Source organism: Astatotilapia calliptera, chromosome 19 (genome assembly GCF_900246225.1).
Source record: "Astatotilapia calliptera chromosome 19, fAstCal1.2, whole genome shotgun sequence".
Classification (NCBI taxonomy): domain Eukaryota; kingdom Metazoa; phylum Chordata; class Actinopteri; order Cichliformes; family Cichlidae; genus Astatotilapia; species Astatotilapia calliptera.
In genome coordinates, this window is record NC_039320.1 from 25092453 (window position 1) to 25110283 (window position 17831).

At 43.4% G+C, this 17831-nt stretch overlaps 1 protein-coding gene across 3 annotated transcripts in view; it reads right to left on the reverse strand.

Moving 5' to 3' along the window:
• Positions 1–17831, reverse strand: part of kif26ab (kinesin family member 26Ab) — a 69691-nt gene that overhangs the window by 38875 nt on the left and 12985 nt on the right. For 2 of the 3 annotated variants that reach the window (XM_026151645.1, XM_026151646.1), the window contains exon 3: positions 4721–5191. In XM_026151645.1, the coding sequence (XP_026007430.1) occupies positions 4721–5191 (471 nt within the window). Of the gene's footprint in view, positions 1–399; positions 428–4720; positions 5192–17831 lie in introns of those variants that run through there. The other variant, XM_026151647.1, reaches the window with a different exon arrangement.

Here is a 17831-nt window from a genome sequence, read left to right on the forward strand (position 1 = left end):
CTAGACATTTTAAATGAGAATAAGAAAGAAAAGTATGTCTTTGTGCCCCCTTTTCCCTGTTAATGCCCTATCAGCCCCCCTGGCTAAACTTTGCTAGATCCGCCCCTGCACAGTTACCAGCCGTCAGCTACGTAGAAAAGATCCTCCAGTAGAAAGTAATATTATTAAATAAATTCTAACAACAGCTGATCAAGCTTAAACGTGCTGCTGTTGTTCAGCCGCTGGTTTCCTCTTTCTGGTGCAAAATGGGCCAAAAGCAAACTAGAGACACGGACTCGCGACAGAAAAGCCGATCAGCTGATCGTTAAGCAGTTTCATGATTGAAGTAGCAGCAGGAGAGGCAGTCGTTTGTTAAGCTTAACGCAGGAATGCTTTACAAACATTCAGAGATGGACTTACACACTTGCTTTACTTCTCTCGGGATAACTTTGTCGGAGATGAAATGCCGGGTTGCTAGCAAAGCTCCAAATGCTATCCAGACCACCGACAGGTCCCGCATGCCACAGCCGCTCTATCACGTGACCCATACTGCTCCGACGTGCTAACGTTCTGAGGTGAGTTACGGCGTGTTGCAAGTTTTGTGAGGTGCTTTCGTGATATTTAATGGATCGGATTACATTTTTTATTTTTCTCCGATATCCGATCCAGTAATTTAGGTCAGTATCGGACCGATACCGATACGTAATATCGGATCGGTCCATCTCTAGTTTCTATACAGCTGGGTGGGTGCTTTGATGTTACTGATAGTGAACTTTATTTTATTCATAAGGTTCGTTAGTCGAGTTGCCAACCGTGCCGTAAAAAACAGAATCGTCCCGCATTCAGAGAAAACATCACGTGTTTGGTATTGAGCTGAAAAGGAACACAGTTTGTCCTGGACTTCAGCTACAATGAAAAAGACACAAAGCTGGAGTTATTCTGCATCTTTACGCTGTCAGCTGCCTCTTCTTCTCTCATTCAATCATGAAACTGATCAATGATCAGCTGATCGGTATTTCTGAGCAAGTCCCGTCTCTCCTTTGTTTATCGCCCACTTTGCGCCAGAAAGAGGAAACCAGCGGATGTCGCGCTAAACAACAGCAGCGCGTTTAAGCTTGATCATTAGAATTTATTTAATATTAATTTCTAGTATCAGCTGATGTTTGCTGGAGCCACAGCTGTAAAAGCTGCTGGTCATGATATCGGTTTGTATCAAGGGCATAGATTTGGCATGGACGGAAGGGACATGTCCCCACCAATATCCAGCGATTATTGAATTGTCCCCACCAATAATTTGATCTCTTTGAGTAAAGAAAAACAAACCCGACAGAAAGAAAAAAACGATCTGTCAACGTCTCATTCCCCTAGCTGTGAAGAAAGAGTTAAATTACGTTCCATACTGGAGTCCTACATCATGTGACAAATATGGCCAATGTGATTGGTTGTGCCTTTCAAGGAGCTCTGTTTAGTTTTAGCAGCGGCCGGCAAGCCTGCGCCGCTAGGACCTGCAAGGAGGAGAGGAGGATGACAGCAAAAAGGAAGAACCTGGATATAAGAAAGTATTTTTCAAAGAAACCTGTAAGTCACTTAAAGTCAAGCTCACTCATAAAATGTGTCCGTCACAATAACGTTACAGGCTATGCTAGGCTTTGGCCCACATCAGTCTAAAACTGTATGTAACCACGAATAACGTGTTTTGGAAACTAACTGCACAACATGCAGCACTATTAGTTCTCTCAGTCTCAGAGCAGCATTTCTAATTTTGATTGAAAGTGTCAGAGAAAACAGCAGCCTCAAGTAAGCCAGGATATTAGTTTACAGAGGCTGTTAAAATGATATGTCTAAAGTTAAAATGTTGGTGACACAATAATTTCATCCTAATGGTCCTGACATATTTATAGGGTTAATTTTTTAGACAAAATATCATGAGATAGTCAGGATTTTGCAAATATTCCACCCTGTAGTGCAGTTTGCACAAATTGTTTTAAAAACTCACTCACCCTACAAACATTACTGATGAGTCAAGATCTGCACAAAGTGACAGAAACACTGAAGCAGCTCCACATTTTATTCTTATTGTCATGTATGTCCTATTTGTCAGGTGATAGAAAGTAATGGTGACACAAGATCACAGGTGAAACTGGATGATGACTTGTTGGTTCATTAGTGTATTTGAAGCACATGTGTGACTGCATGTATGTGGAATGTCTCACTGTTATTGATCAGGTGACAGAGGCAGCTCTGCCATGTTGTAGCTCAGAGGTGAAGAGGCGAGGTCACAGGTGACTGACTGATGAGTTGGTGCTATAGATGAACTAGTATTTATTATCATGACAACTGTTAGGCTGCTGATGTAAATTGATTCATTAGTGTATATTTGACAAAGAATCTGAATTGACATGTCTCACTTTTTATATGGCACGAATCAATTTTATCAGGTGGCAATATGTCCTAGTGCAGTCAGAGGGGAAGAGCCAGGGCCAAAGGTGAGGCACATCACGCACTTAATAATAATTTTAATCTGAGGATAAAACGCAGGTACTGAGGCTGAAAGAAGCTTCAGTGCTCTCAGAAGACTAAAAACATGGCTACGGTCAACAGTGACTCAAATGAGATTAAACAATGCTGCTGTGTGTCCACCAGGAGACACTGGACAGTATAGATGTAAAACCAATATGCCAGCAGTTTATCTCAGTTAACGAGAGGAGAAGGCCTGTGTTTGGCTCCTTCACATAGTCCACATTGAGTTGTTGTGTGGGACATGTCTGTTGTTCGTGTCTGTTGCTGTAACAGTAGTTCATGTTTAGAATAAAACATCCCAGCTCACTGATTTGATCGGGGCAATAGTGCCTAAAATGTTGCATAATTTTGCTGAGAGATCTTGTACTTTGTGGTAATCTTAGATGAGTAGTTTTATGGACAAAAACCAGCAGGTCATTCAGTGTTCCCTTAGTGCTAATGTATCAGAGATGTTGGTGCACTATAACTGAACTAATGTTGTTAAGTCCTTAAAGTCATATTCTTTTATTGTCATGACTGTATTTGAAGCTATTTTTATGTTTGTATGATACCTGATTTATATGAAATATGCCTGAAGTGAACTAAACTCTAAAATACTTAGTCAGTCATTTGTTTAATAGTAATTTAACATTATATAATTCACATATAAAACTATGAATTGTGATTTTAAATGGTTTAAAAGCATGCAGAATAGGATATGTAGGCAAGTATATTTCTCCTTTTTTATCAAGAAGCAAAGACAAAAAGGAAACAAAAAAGAAACAGGGCAGGGTTCGATGGTTGAATCATCTGTCCCCACCAATGCCAAAACCAAATCTACGCCCTTGGTTTGGATATGTGGTGAGAGGGAAACATGAAGATGAAACCAGGAGATGCCCTTACTGAATCATCAGAGTTGTGATGGAGAAACAGGTTTATCTTTTAGGTGACATGAATGAGTTGAAGGGAAGTTATGATCTGTTTCTGAGAGACAAATAACACCAGGATCCCTTTCTATGTAGCTGACAGCTGGTAACTGTGCAGGGGCGGATCTAGCAAAGTTTTGCCAGGGGGCCAGGTAGGGCATTAACAGGGAGAGGGGGGCACAAAGAAATACTTTCTTATTCTCATTTAAAATAATAATCTGAATCTTACAACCAAAGTTTTTACCTGATGTAAAACGTATAGAAATCGTATATATACCAACAAGACTGTACATCACTGTCACAACAGCGTTTGTTTTCATTCAAAGGCTTTATGGATTTTCCTGTAATACCTGGTGGGCCGGTCTCTAATCAAAATGCCCGGGCCGATTTTTTGTCCCAGTCCAGCCCTGTGCACGACACGCAGTAAATTAATCTGAGAAGGTGCATTAAAAAATAAATGGCCGGGCCAGCGGTGCGCATCGCAAATTAGCTCGCATAGACACGTTAGTTGTACTGGTTCTTAATGACGGTATCTTAGCTAACAACCCCAACTACCAGATTCAACTTGTAATTGGCTAAAAATCACTTAGCCTACTGGTGAGAGGGACGTTGCTAGCTCTGTTTTTTCAAGCGATGTTGAAATTTCCACATTCCGACACTTCAAATGCTTCAGGAGCTCTCCGCTCAGCGCAGTAACTGTTAATATAGAGCATTATTAAATTTATTGCTAATGCAATTATATGGCACATTGACTTCTGAGGAAATTTTAGATAGCACTTGTCATCAAAAAGGTTGCCTACCCCTGGACTAGATGATGTTAGCACATGCTGTATGCTTTGTACACTGAACCCGCCTGGTGTAGAATGTCACAGAGGTTTGTCACTTAGGTTGTCATCACAGAAAGATGCCCTCGTATTGCTTACCACAAAATACCTGGCAACGTGCACATAGAAACCTCAGCATTTACCTTTTAAGGTAAAGCTCCTGAAACTGTTTTGTTTGCTGCATGTCTTCCATGCATAAACAAAACAGATTAAAGCGCTGATTAGCTAAAACGAGAGAGGAGCTATGGTGACGCTGTGTTGTGATAATTTAAAATGCCCTTGAGGAAGAGGTCAGGAGTTTAGTGTTCAGATGACCTCTGACATTAGATCGCTCAGGCTCTGTGACTTCTGAGAAATAAGAGGTCAGCGCTCCAGTTCTACGACACAAATTTCCCACAGGGCTTCATCTCTTCTAACGGTATGTACTATTTCTAAAGTTGCTTTTAAATGCTAGTTGCATGAGGAAGAAAAAAGGTCAAAGTGAACACATACCAACTTGGGTTGAGGGAGAAAGTTGTTGACCCTGGATATGCTCCACATGCCCTCGAGGTACTGCTGGGCTTGGATTGTGACGGTGCTCAGAGATCCAGGGAGCTGCCCTCCTGCCACTGTCACCTGGACACTGGTCTTTGGCCCTGAAGTGCTAGCTGCGTTCTGGGACCAGCTTGGTACCCCATGGCGCTCCCCTACTGGCAGGACAGAGTGGGGAGAGGGCTGACTTTTCGAGACTTGTTTTGTTTGGATGCTGGAGGACGACACAGTGAATCTAGAAGGCTGTGGTATAAAAGATGTTTTGGGCAAGGCAGCCATGTTGGAGCTGAAGGCCAAGACAGGAGCATGGAGTGTCTGCAAGGCCTCCTGCCTCAGTTGGTGGAGAGGTGTAGAGCAAACTTGGCAGCATCCAGGTTCATGATTCCCAGGAGTTTGGAGCTGCTCGAACAGGAAGGTTGCATACCCGGGGTCCTGCAGAGAAAAACAAGAAATGCACTTTAGCTCAAAGCACAGCATTCGGAACAGAAACACTTTGAAGGAAACATGTTTTTTCCAAAGCATAACCACATTACAATTTTTTGTATATATGTATTTACTGTGGTGTCAGTGGTCTGCTAGCAATGTGGTCCCTGACTGCCCTCTGAGACCCTTACTGAGCTTTTGCCGACTCCCTCTCTTGGATGATTGTTTGTTCTGAGTGGCCTCAGTGCAGAGGGCTACGGTAGAGGTGTGTTTTCAGTACCATTTGTTTGTTTCTCTGTCAGCGAGATTAGGGCTACACAAATACTACCAGGCTGAATTTCCTGAGACTTGATGAACAGACACAGCATGGGGAAAGGAAGAACCCATTAAATTGTGCTGCTTATCCAAATCACCTTTAAAACTGCAAGATAAGGCATCAACCTTTGGTGGAGGATTACACCCTCTGCAAGTTCCCTTCTAGTTTAGATGCGCAGCCTGCATGCAACTTAAAACTGCTGATCCCCCCCCCCAAAATAAATCAGACATGAAGTAGAGTTTGCAGAAATTAGTGCTAAACTGAGAAATTAGTTAACATTTTCTACTTGTTAAAGACTTGTTAGATGCATGAAATAATGCATCAGCTCTACGCACTTTCACATTCTTGATTCTCAACATGAATTCAAAGTCAAATATTTGAATTCTGAAGTTTATACTTGTCCCAGAGAAAGTATTTGTTAACACGTTGGCCTGAAAAATAAAGACATTATCCCTGCAGCACTCTACAATGCTCAGAGGGGTTAGCCGAGCATCCCACAGAGACATTCCTCGCATTAAAAAAGCACAAGTGAAATGTGGCTGCTATTTACTTTTTGCAGTTTTAAAAGAGAACACCACACAGACTTCAGCTTATTACTGCTTTTAGCGATGGTGTCCAGTAGAGCTTTGTCCTCTCACTTCCTCTCTAAGAAGGCTTCCTAGGGTTTCCATCGCTGTTTGCAAGAACTAACAAAAGTATAAAACAGCCTTGGGGACTCTGCGCCTAAAGCTATAAAATTTACATATAATAAGTGTCCCATTGTGAAAACATATGACAACCTACTCTCTGGGAAGCTGGAAGCATACAGACCTATCATAAGTAAAGGCATAGGAGGGGAAAGAATATAACTTTCTGTCTGTTTTAGTGAAACTAACCTTCACAGAAATATACACACACACCTACACACACAGAACTAGAGAGAGTCTCTTAAGAGGCATAAAGAGGCACTATAGGATTCTGCCCAGAGGAGTAGTGGCCTAAGACAGAAGCTCACAGCCCCTACATAAATGTTTATGAGACCTTTGCTCCTTAGAACCTCCGAGGTGATCAGGAGGAGTGAAGCTGCGGGGAAACAACAATCCGCTGCTCTAATGCAGTGCCACTTAATACAGCTAACCCAAGATGGGCCCAGAGACCAAAGAGGCAGGCAGAGGGACTCTAAATCTCCTCCCTATGAAAGCCACTCAATACACAGACTTTTAGATTACCTTTCCCTGCAAACAGCATTAATAGTATGATCACGCAACGTTCCAAGGCAACCTTCTGCAGCCTTACAAATAAAAACAGACTCTTTTCTGCCATATATTTCCTCTCATCTCATAAAGACACAAAAAGCAATATAGTTTAAGTCATGCTCAATCTATTCTTTGCTTTATTCTTTACCTAAAGCACAATCATGCAAGAGAACCATTCTGGTTAATGATCTGCTATATTGGCTGCTTACTTTGCACATGGACAAATGTGGGCAGGACACAAGCACAACTAAGAAATGCAGTCAGAATGTAGAAAATCCCATAAATCCGACTCTAAATGAGAACTCTGGGGTGACAACTGTCTATGGTTGATCAGCTGTCTATCAAATGGCTGTTGTACATCCCAATGAGAAAAGGATTTAAATGTGAGAAGCTTAAGATATATGAAATAGGATAGAGCTTTAAAAATGATATCTAATGCTCTTTGATCCTGACACGTGAACAATCCCGGCTGTTATGCTCAGACAGGATATTTATGCACAAGACAGGACAGTTCTGCTGAAATAAGATCAAACGGTCTACGACAAATTGGAGTGAAATATGAAAGCACCGCTGGCTGCCGTTTCCACAGTCTAGTCTGGGTTCATGTATACGCTTCTTAGACAGGAAATTGAACCAAAGTCATAACAAACCAACTCCACCCCTTAACCCTTTTACCTTTCGACCACTCCTTACCCACCTCAGGGTGCTGGTACATCGAAGAAATCAACACCACCCCCTACCCATCTCTCTCTCTCTCAGCGTGCATTGTTAGGTGTTGATTTAGGGGAGCTAATAAAAGGACACACAAAGCTGAGCACATCTGCTATTCAGTTAGGATTCTGGAGGTTAGAGAGCAGGCTTCTCCTGTAAAGCTGTCTGTAAGCTTTACGTATGCTCGTTGGAGTGAATAAAGGGTCAGGGCCAGAAAGCTTATGAGGTTGATGATGATGGGTATATGGAAGAGAATGATGTGGGTAGGTGGAAACACAAGGACAAATCCATATTTATGTGGTACATATTTCACACACAGATCAGAATTCAGGTTTGGATGTAAAAATATCTCAAGTCAGCTGAAAAGTGGCCATAGTTAGGCATCGAAATATTTCACCTACAGGTTTGTACCTTCACATTTAAGCAGTGTGAGAGCTTGTGGATAAGGATATCAGAGAAAACATGAAATGTATGATACATGAGCGCACCCACCCCCAAAGCCATATTGTTTCTTTTATTATCCATTTGATCTATTACTGACGGGTGCAACTGGCAGCGAGGAGTAGCGCTGCTGCAGAGAAGTCTGCAACGCTCTGCATCAACACAACTCAAACGCTCAAATCATTCTGGTTGGAGAAGAGGCATGGAAGCTACTTTGGGGCTGTTACCTCTTGGCCATTGTTACTGTGGGAGACGGTTTTGGTTTTTCAACCCAAGGCCTGTCCACTGAAAAATTAAGCAGCACAAGCAAGGATAAAAAGACAGTGAGGAGTGGGAGGAGGTAGGCCAGGGTTGCGGCCCTTGCCCGGAGGCTTGTGGGTGGCTGTGTTGGTTTACTGCCTGACAGCATGGATCTTTATTAAACTCTGGGGACAGATGCTGCAGCCTTATTATGGAAAGGAGCTGTGGTGAGCACACTAGAGAGAAGCCCTGCTTGTGGATTCAACCTTTCACAGCCCTTAGAGACATAAGTTTGTCTTTGTCCCTCACACTAACTGTGATGAAAAGCAGGGTAGCAGCAGCAGGAGCGATGAGCCACCCGGCTGACTAGCTCTCTGGGTTGATGGAGAGTGTCATCACAGACATCCCATGCCCAGAGGCTGATGGAAACAAGCTCAGCCGTAACCACTTATGGATGAGGCGACAGGGAGAAAGATGTGCATGATTTCACTCCTGTGTGTCCTCAGGGTAGAAGCAGAACTGGTCAAAGTCACACATAGGTTTTTCCTCAAATCACACCTCATTTACCTTGCCTTGTCAGAGCGCCTTCACTCTAACCAGACAAAGGAAAACTGCCATCTAACAGTTTCCGCATTCGGTCTCTGATGTGCTTCTCATGTGGAGCGCTGAGGCCAGATATTGCAGGCTGACTCAAATCAAGGGAAGGTCACAGTGATTTGAAATGCATGAGGCCCCTCGCTAGCCGAGACACTTTTAGGCACGCTCCATTGAAAGTAAAATACTCTGGGAAACTATATTTTCTATTCCAGTTGAGCTCAACAGATATTTCCCAGACATAAAAGCGCCCCGTGACCCTCTGCAGCTCCAGCAGAATAAAAACAAAGCAAAATTGTACCAACATGTATCGATGACGGAAAAAATAAAGTGGAAAGTTCTGACATTCGACAGCCAGCTGCCGGTCAGCTCATATCTGAACAGTTTTAGAGCTGCCAGCACTCGGTGGCATTCTGCTGTCGGTGATTTGCTTTAATACTCGTAACATCTGTGAAGTCATTCACTACTCCTAAGTCCTTTGTGTGCTCACCTCAAGCATCCATTAAACTGAAAGACCTGCCAGGTTAACTCTTAAATTCAGTTTAAGATTTCTACCTTGTTCTTTCAGGTTTTTATTTTATTATCCTGTGAACACTGGAAGCATTCCTAAATACGAGTCAGTACAATGTCGTGCTGCTTTATATCTGTCCTCTCACCGGCACCAGTCCTATTTACACATCACAATTCTTAAGTACTTCCTACTGACTTTCTTGTAAAATCAAGACCACACAGCAGCTGCCAAATCTAATGCCCTTTCAACTCCTGACTTTCCCTTCCTCTCCTGCTCTGTAAGGATGTGACAGAGCCACGTCTGTTTACCCAGCCTGAGATAGTGTTGACCTAAACCACACATGGCCTCCTGAAACAGATTGCCCCCCCAATAAACCGCAGGAGCCCACTTCAGATCCCAGGTTGAGGACGAGAGCTTCCACCAAGCCCACTTTCCCACAGGTAGCACGGCTAAATCTGACAGCCATGTCGGAGAAAAACGAGCACAGCTGCTGGCCTTGCCCCGAGTGAGCACTGGGCATTAAGGCAGATTACATTCCCAGGATAAAAGCAACCACAGTGGTGTAATCCCTTTCTCGCCCTCCCCTCCGCTCCTTCTCAACTATCCCCACCACCTCCACTTCTACGACTCTACTCACATCCCCTGAAGGAGCGGAGACCCGGAAGGCCAGCGACTCTGATTAGATATCAGGTAGAGCTTTTAGTGCCACAGCATATCTAGGATACAGACCATTAAATTTAACCACTGCCTGCTCGGAGGCAGAGAAGACAATGACTCAGGATGTCACACTAGCATGCTATTTAACTCTGTGGGAACGCCTTTGGTAGAACACAAAATGGGACGGTTCAACAAATCACATCAAACAGATGTTTGTCCCCGTCTGCTGACTCGACAAGATTAAACAAACCTGTAATAAGGCTTTTCCCCCAAACAAGGCAACAGTATCTCCAGCAACAAAAGTACACTGTCATTACCTACCTGATAATACCACCTCAGACACACACACAAAAAGCATACACCAATACAGTAATGAAGTCATTCATCCTCTGTGGCTGTGTGAAAAACTCTGAATGCTTCATTTTTCAGCCGCTCTTCTGGGATTTTATTGGAGCACAATAGGATTCCATGAAATGATGATGAAATATCTCTGGTGGATCTCCAGCATTTCTCATGCGAAATCTGGCTTTTGTCTAAGCGCGGCTACATTTAGGCACATATCTCATTATCTGAGTTTAAGCTTTTTGTGAGAGATGCGGTTACAAAATCGATTCTGCTCTTGCCTTTCCGAAGCCGGGGTCTCACTGCTCCTCTTTCTCTTTGCCTCCTACTCTCGTGGGATTATCCCATATTTTAAGCTGAATAACTTCTATAAATCACAAGAACGCCTTGTGGTTTTATTAATGTAAAATGCCAAAGGAATGAATACCAATTAAGATATCTTGTAAGTCCGGGATTATTCATGTTCTAAATTACGATCTTTTAAACGTGATGTTGCAAAAAGTCGTTTCATTCTTGTATTCTACTGAGAAAAAAAAGATAGCTTTACATAATTCTCCAGCTATCATGATGAAAAACTGCTTATAACAATGCCAAAAACAAAATTACAATGAACAAATGTCTCCCTATTGATATAAAACAGATTACCTTGTTTTGAAAAGTGCATCCAATTTTTGATCTTCAGTGCAGCCAAAATTTCCTGTATTGCACATCTGTTCAAGAAGAGCTTATGTGAGGAAGAGGCTGATGTCAGTCTGCCTGCCCTGTGTGATTTAATCCTTTCCTGCCTTGAACCGTCAGTGCACTGCTAACAGAAAATGCAAATAGGCTTTCCCCCTTAGTGACACTTTCAGCACCACCTGTCCACAATATCACAGAGATAGACTCTTTGATGAACGGACCCAAGATGGCAAATAATCTGCCACTGGAACGAGCACACAAGATAGCCTATAAAATGCAGTTTTTTGAGATCGTGGAGGTCTGGGTGGATTTCTTCCTTTGCTTGGGGATTACTCGGAGCACGTTACAGCTCATTGTACACTAGATCGCATCCGACAGATTCTCTGTCATCCAGAAAACCAGATGTCGCTGTCAATCAGTAATAAAAAGGACCACACATTGATCCAGAGGTTAAAAACAGATAGAGTGAGATGTAATCATTCATGACTGTGTGTTCCAAACCACCCTGTAACCATTAATGATGCCATATAATGATATGTCACTCCTCCATATGTTCGTCCCATTTATAGACGTGTAATATCATAAAAGGTTCACTAACCCCGTCTTTACATATGAAGGAGAAATGGGTGAAAACCGTCCGTTGATGTGTGTGTGTGTGTGTGTCTATATTTGCTGCCCCTTGTGTGTCTCTTTACACCACACCCATCCATCACTCCAGCCTTTCGCCACTTGGCCAGTTAATTACCTTTTCCTGTTCACTCACGCACATAAAGAAAACAAGCCCCTTTCAGACTGTTTGGACAGACTTCATTCTCCCTCGCCGCCCCCTTTCCAACATCTTTTTCTTCCTCTCTCCTCTGTGGACACAGGGCAGCCTTCACTGTCCAAGATCCGTCAAGCTTTCATCAGCTTTGGCCAGGGTCAGAGTGCCGGGGAGGGTCAAACTGAATTCAGCAGCGCTGCAGTGAGAGACTTTAACAGGTCTCCATAAGACATCCGGTAGTGAACGATCACTGCTTAAACTCAGCGGCAACTGATTTGAGTGCTGAGTGCACAGACAGAACAACATCGACCTCTGAAGGTTTCACATTCGTGGAAAAAGTATTTTTCAATTTAGCAGGATAAAACATTATATTTCTCACTCCCCTGCCCAGTGCTACAGCAGAGGCTGTCTGGCGGCGGCGGCGGCGGCAGCAGGGCTGCTTGCTATGCTGTCCTCGCCAGAGACGCAGTGAATTGTGTTTACGTATACCTGCACAAGCCATTGTGCACTTCTAATTAAAATGGCTGATTTTTTTGGCTCAGAGATGCTCTCAAGGTAGTTCCTCTTTTCCCCCAACCAGACTTGCCAAAATGAGTGTGTAATGAAAAATTCAACAGGCAAGCTGTAAAGGCAGAAGCCAGGTGTTGCTGTAAACTGCAGGTGAAAGCAAGGACAGAAGGGAGGAAGGTGAGATTAGAGGGAGGGGAAGAGGGTTAAAATAGTCTGGCAGCTACACAGAGTGCAGGGATAATGAAAAGTATATAAAAGTATATAAAAAAGGAAAATGCATAGGAAGGAATATCCCACTGCCTCCAATAGCAAATCTTTGTTTTATATACTGAATACACTTATACACTGTATAATCGATGCTTATCTGCTTTATATTTAATTCTTGTAACTAAGATGTTGAGAAAAATGCTAAAAGGCCCACATTATCCAGTAGCTTACAGCATGAGGCATATAACTCTTATACATTTAAAAAAGAGTGGAAATCTGAATTTATTCCATGCATTTGTAAAGTCCTCAACAGTGTGCAGGTCTGAACTTGTAATCAGTATTCCTAACGGTCCACTAAAGCTCGTTGTAAGATCTATTTTTGTCCAAGTACCTACTCTAAACTCTCACCACAGAGCACATGATCCTGATACAATAGTTCTCTCCAACAGTCCAAACCGCTACTTCACTTGTACTTCACTTCAAAATGCTTTTTTTTCTAAACATTTTTTCAGTCTAAACGCAGCGATGACAGCCACCTGCTTCTCCTCTGTCTGAACTGTCACACCAAGAGAGCTGCAGTCGCTGCAGTTATGTTGTACGGGGGGAACATTTTCATTTCGACTGGAAAACGAGCACTCCCAGGTCCCCGCAGTTTATTTAGAGAGAAAAACAAACCTCTGCTAAAAGCTCACGGCAACTAATCTCCATCGGAGGGGTAAAGTGTGACAGCAGTGAACAGCCAGACGCGTGGAGTGCGCATATGAGTAGTTAATTATCAAAGAAAAAATGCAAAGGGAGTTGCTCATGCTCAAACAGAAGTAATTGCACACAGCATTTGATCAACATCCTCCAGATCGCATAATGGAAAAACTCTGGGACTAAACATCAACAACATAATTAAAATTAATCATTTTCAGATCAACATTTAAGTAGTTTTTTCATGCCAAGCAGCCCATTTAGAGTTCATGAGGTATAACATATGGATCTCTGCACCTCATCTTATGTCCTCATTGCAATAGTTCGTCCCTCCTCTTTGGAGAAAATGCAAAGCTATACATACTCCTAGTGATATAAAAAGAAAGTGACGGGGAGTGATGACAAGGTGAAATGTTGAGCATCCTCCAACAATAATTCTGCCCACTTTCCCCTTAGAACGGACTGTACAGTAATTATGCTGGCAAGCTGCCATGTGGATAATTATTATTCATTTTTCCGTTCCTGAGTGTTTGTGAGTTTCGGTCTCCCTCCCCCTCTCTGTCTCCTCATAGACGGACTCTGTATCTTTGTATTGAGCCACAGTAACTGGTTACTGATGAGCGTGGCACTTTTGCATTTGGCAGATATCTAAATTCTCAGCCAGTGCAGGATTATGTGAGCAACAGGCTAACCGATTAACATCACAAATGTGCAGGGAGTATAAAAAGAGCTAAAGGTGAGGCCGACATTTTTGCCTCGCTGAAGAACAAATCCTGAGCCAAGGTGAGCAGTGCTAAGCATTCCTGTCCCATCCGCTCCCAGTCTGCAGAGCATTATCTCAGAGAGTGACACGCTTTGTGTTTTCACGAAACTGCTGTGTGTCGGCAGAACAATGGAGCAGCAGAGATGCGAGAGGCGGAATCAGTCTGGCGCAACAGCCTCGTGTAGGTATGGCACAGAGAGAGAGGGGGGGAATACTAATTTATCATGAAAGATGTCATTACCATGCCAATGACTTCTCAGAGAGCACAATCATCGCTAATAATAGAAATTTAAACATCAGCGCAGGGCTTTCAGACAGGAAGTGGTGTGTTAATGGGAAACTGATGTGTGTTTATGAGAACTAGACACCAAACTAGACATTGGTGAGAGCACTGATAGAAGAAAACACAAAGATAAGCACTAACCAGTATCTGTTTTGTTTTGTTGTTTTTTTTGGGGGGGGGGGTTCTTGCTAATTGAGATGTCTAGACACATTCAGTTGAATCGCAGCAAGATAAGGAGGTAGGCGGAACTATCTCGGAGGAGCGTAGCACATACTAATCCACTTATTGAGTCTGAAGGATTTTCATTCACAAGCCTCGAAAATGCTTAGCTTATCAAAATTCTTTCACATGCACATTTTGCCACTTTGTTTTTCAGGAACAATAGCATCCTGCAAATGGCCTTATGGCCTACAACACTAAGCTACTCCGGCAGCTTCACTTAATATTAAAATGAGACGGTGAGGACGAGTTGAAGTGAAAGGCAATTTTAAACTATTTTTCAACCTTTTTGTCAATTTTATAGCATCCGTTTGAGTCAAAACACAGATTTAACATTATGTTAAGATGAACTCTGTAATCCTTTGAGATGCAATGAAGTTAAATTGAAACAAGACTTGTAGATGCAGGAAATAGTGAAGCTATTTGAAAGTATTACACAAGCTATTTTCACACATGTGTTGCAGCCTAATTTACTAAACATTGGAAGTGAATGTAAATGTCTTAGGACACCATAACACAAGATTGTGCCCACGCATGAACAGTGCAGGTAAATTTCCCGAGAATTCACAGCAATAAGAGGGCATCGTGTGTCCTGCCTCCTGCATCATCTACACAGGTGTCACCCCTTACCTAAACCAAATGCAGTAATTCAAGTTAGTAGGACCACATCAAACACAGAGAATCTTTTGCTGTGTGGTATGTTTGAAGTTCACATAATGCCAAAATGATTCTCCTGAAATTGTCTGGACTGAATGGCTTAGCTTGGTGCCAATCTAGCCTTTTGTCTGCATAACCAGGGACAAAACAAGTTACAAAACTGTCCTTATCATCATGTCTGGGATGTCAGCATGGGCGGACAAGGATATCGCTGCTGTCACTTCACATAATGAAATCAGTGGATAAACTTTTGAGTTGCTGGGGACTTTGTTGAATTCTCACTATGTCTCTAAAATTGTGCTCTTCACATTTTTAGGGGTGTTTTTTGTATGTAATGTCACAACACTGCAAATCTCAGTAAAAGCTTTGGAATTCAGCTAGAGTGAGACACTCACGATTCTTAAAGAAACAGTGGGAGAGTCGGCACAGTCTGCGTATTTTTGGCTCAAGGGCACAATGGCATAGATCTGAGTCCGTCTGTTTCCAAAGACACTAAGCGAGGTGAGAGGTGTTATACTGTCTATGGCAGAATGAATGTATCTGACCCTTTTTCATCCGTTTCCATTGAAAAATGAAAATATTTATGAATCGAGGAGAATGCAAAAGAGTCAATACACTCATGGTGCAAATTCATGCAAGTTTATTTTCATTTTGTGAAGTACACTGAAACAGTGGGACTTGGCAATTACATCATTTAAGACTGAATCAGATGTTACGTCAGTGTGTGCTTGAGCTACAAACACACAGAAACACACGCTCCCACATAAGTGGGTCTGGGGATGCAGAAGCATGCCCGGTCCATGCTCGGGGTTTGATTGCAGGGCTGAGGGGTCAAAGGGTAACTAATTGCGCGACTCATGGAGGTCAGCATTGGTGTGGCCTCCTGCCAAAGCACTGGAACACCACCTGAAGGTCTGTCAAGAAAGACAAATGAACTCCGACCCCCACTGCTGATGACATCGACCCCAGCCAGCGAGCGCACGCCACATCTTAATCTGGGTCTCGGAGACAGGGGCAGACGGCCGCCGCTGATCCAGATGTGACGTGACAAGGGCGCTACTGATGTTTTGTGTGTCTTTTTTTCAATAAGGAAGCACTCCTAGTGGGTCAATCCTTCATGTATAACTTAAAGAATTATTGTGGTTAGACTGGCCTGATCGTGCACACAAATTGCAGGAAAACAAAAGCAGAAAAACCCACTCGGTGTAACAATAGGATTCCTGTGCATGGAGCTGTTTCGCTTTTAGCAATGCCATAAAGAGCTAAACTTAGCCCTGCCATCAATTCCTGGAATGCCACAACGGCAACTCTCAGTTTTACATAGTGACTCATCAAAGTAGAGAGAGATGATTATCATTTTTCACCAGTCAGTAATTAGCTCGCTCCCTAATCAGGTGTTTGTGCAGTACGCCTGTCCATACCTTCTTATTAAGCAATATCGATGCATGCACTGGAGCTTTTACCTGCCGTGCAATCAGCAGTAAGCCGCAGCCTGAACCACAGTGAATCTGCTGGAATGCACCCATTGTTGCTGTGTGTGTGCGTGCACGTGTGTGTGGGCCATCCTTTTGTAAAGAATTAACAAATAAGTGTGACGGATGGATAAATCACTTGACGAGCCCTGCCTGATGAAAAAGCCATTGTGATTGAGGTCTAGGGATCATCCAAAACAAAAAAAACAAAAAAAGAGCATCTCGCTTTCATGATTAACAGAATGTCGAAAAGGATTTCCCTTCTTAAACAGACATTACAATCATGTGAGGCTAATAGCCAAAAGGACACAACCAGATGGGACGTCTCCCTCTCTCCTGTGCTGCACTGTTTGAGAGACAAAAATGACCCAGACCTGTGTCAACAGCTGGGAAAAGCATCCCTGCTTTACGAAAGTGATAAAAATAACACTGAAGTACCCCACTGTGGGTTACGCCCAGAACAGGTCTGTTTTTCCTGGCCGGGAGGGTCACTGTCAGACAGAGCTGGACCTCCAGCCAACACACATCAAGGCGGCACTTTCCAAGCCTCCATTTTCGCCCCTCTCTTTTCCTGTTTTGACAGGAAACAGGAGATGATAACATAGTCGCACAAACAAGCAGAGATTGCCTCCGACCTGCTGCCGTGCTGTCCTCGTGTGGCAGCGAATGTCTGTTTTCTTTAGAGGGCCTCGTGTCCGAACATAGGAAAACATGCACTCGCTGTCTGGCGCGAGCGTGAGCATGAGCATGAGGCCGCCGTGACGCACGGGCTTTCACGCGGGCACACCTGACACACACATCAAATTCACACCTGTCTTTACATCAAGCCTGAGTAACCTTTCCATAGCCTGGCACGGTGTCTTTTGTGCGCTGAGCACTTCCTCACAGGATCCCAGCGGCGTGCCAGCACAGCGTCACACAAAGAGCTGCAATAAAACAGACCACCAAAGTCACGGACACAAGACTGAAAGAGGAAAGATGAAAGCTGCGGTGGTCGCCACGGGGAACCAAACATACACGGAGGACGTGAGCAGAGGAGCAATGTCAATATCTGGCAGGGGGGGAAAGGGTAGGGAGGGGAGTGGCACTGGCGTCAGCAGGGTAGCTTTGAAGGCAAAGGGAGGTGAAGATGAGTAGCGTGAAGATGAGTAGCGTCTCCTGTCCGAGGCTCTTTTTGGAATGTGTGCCTTTTATGTTGTCAGGAAGCACACTGTGGTGAGACACAACAAGTGGAGTGATGGGGCCATTAGAGAAGGCTTTGTTGATGGTGTGAGAAGCTCAAAGGCACGGGACACTTTGATTGCCCTTTCTGATTCCCCTGTAGCCTTTGTTTACGAGCTAATTAAGCATTGTT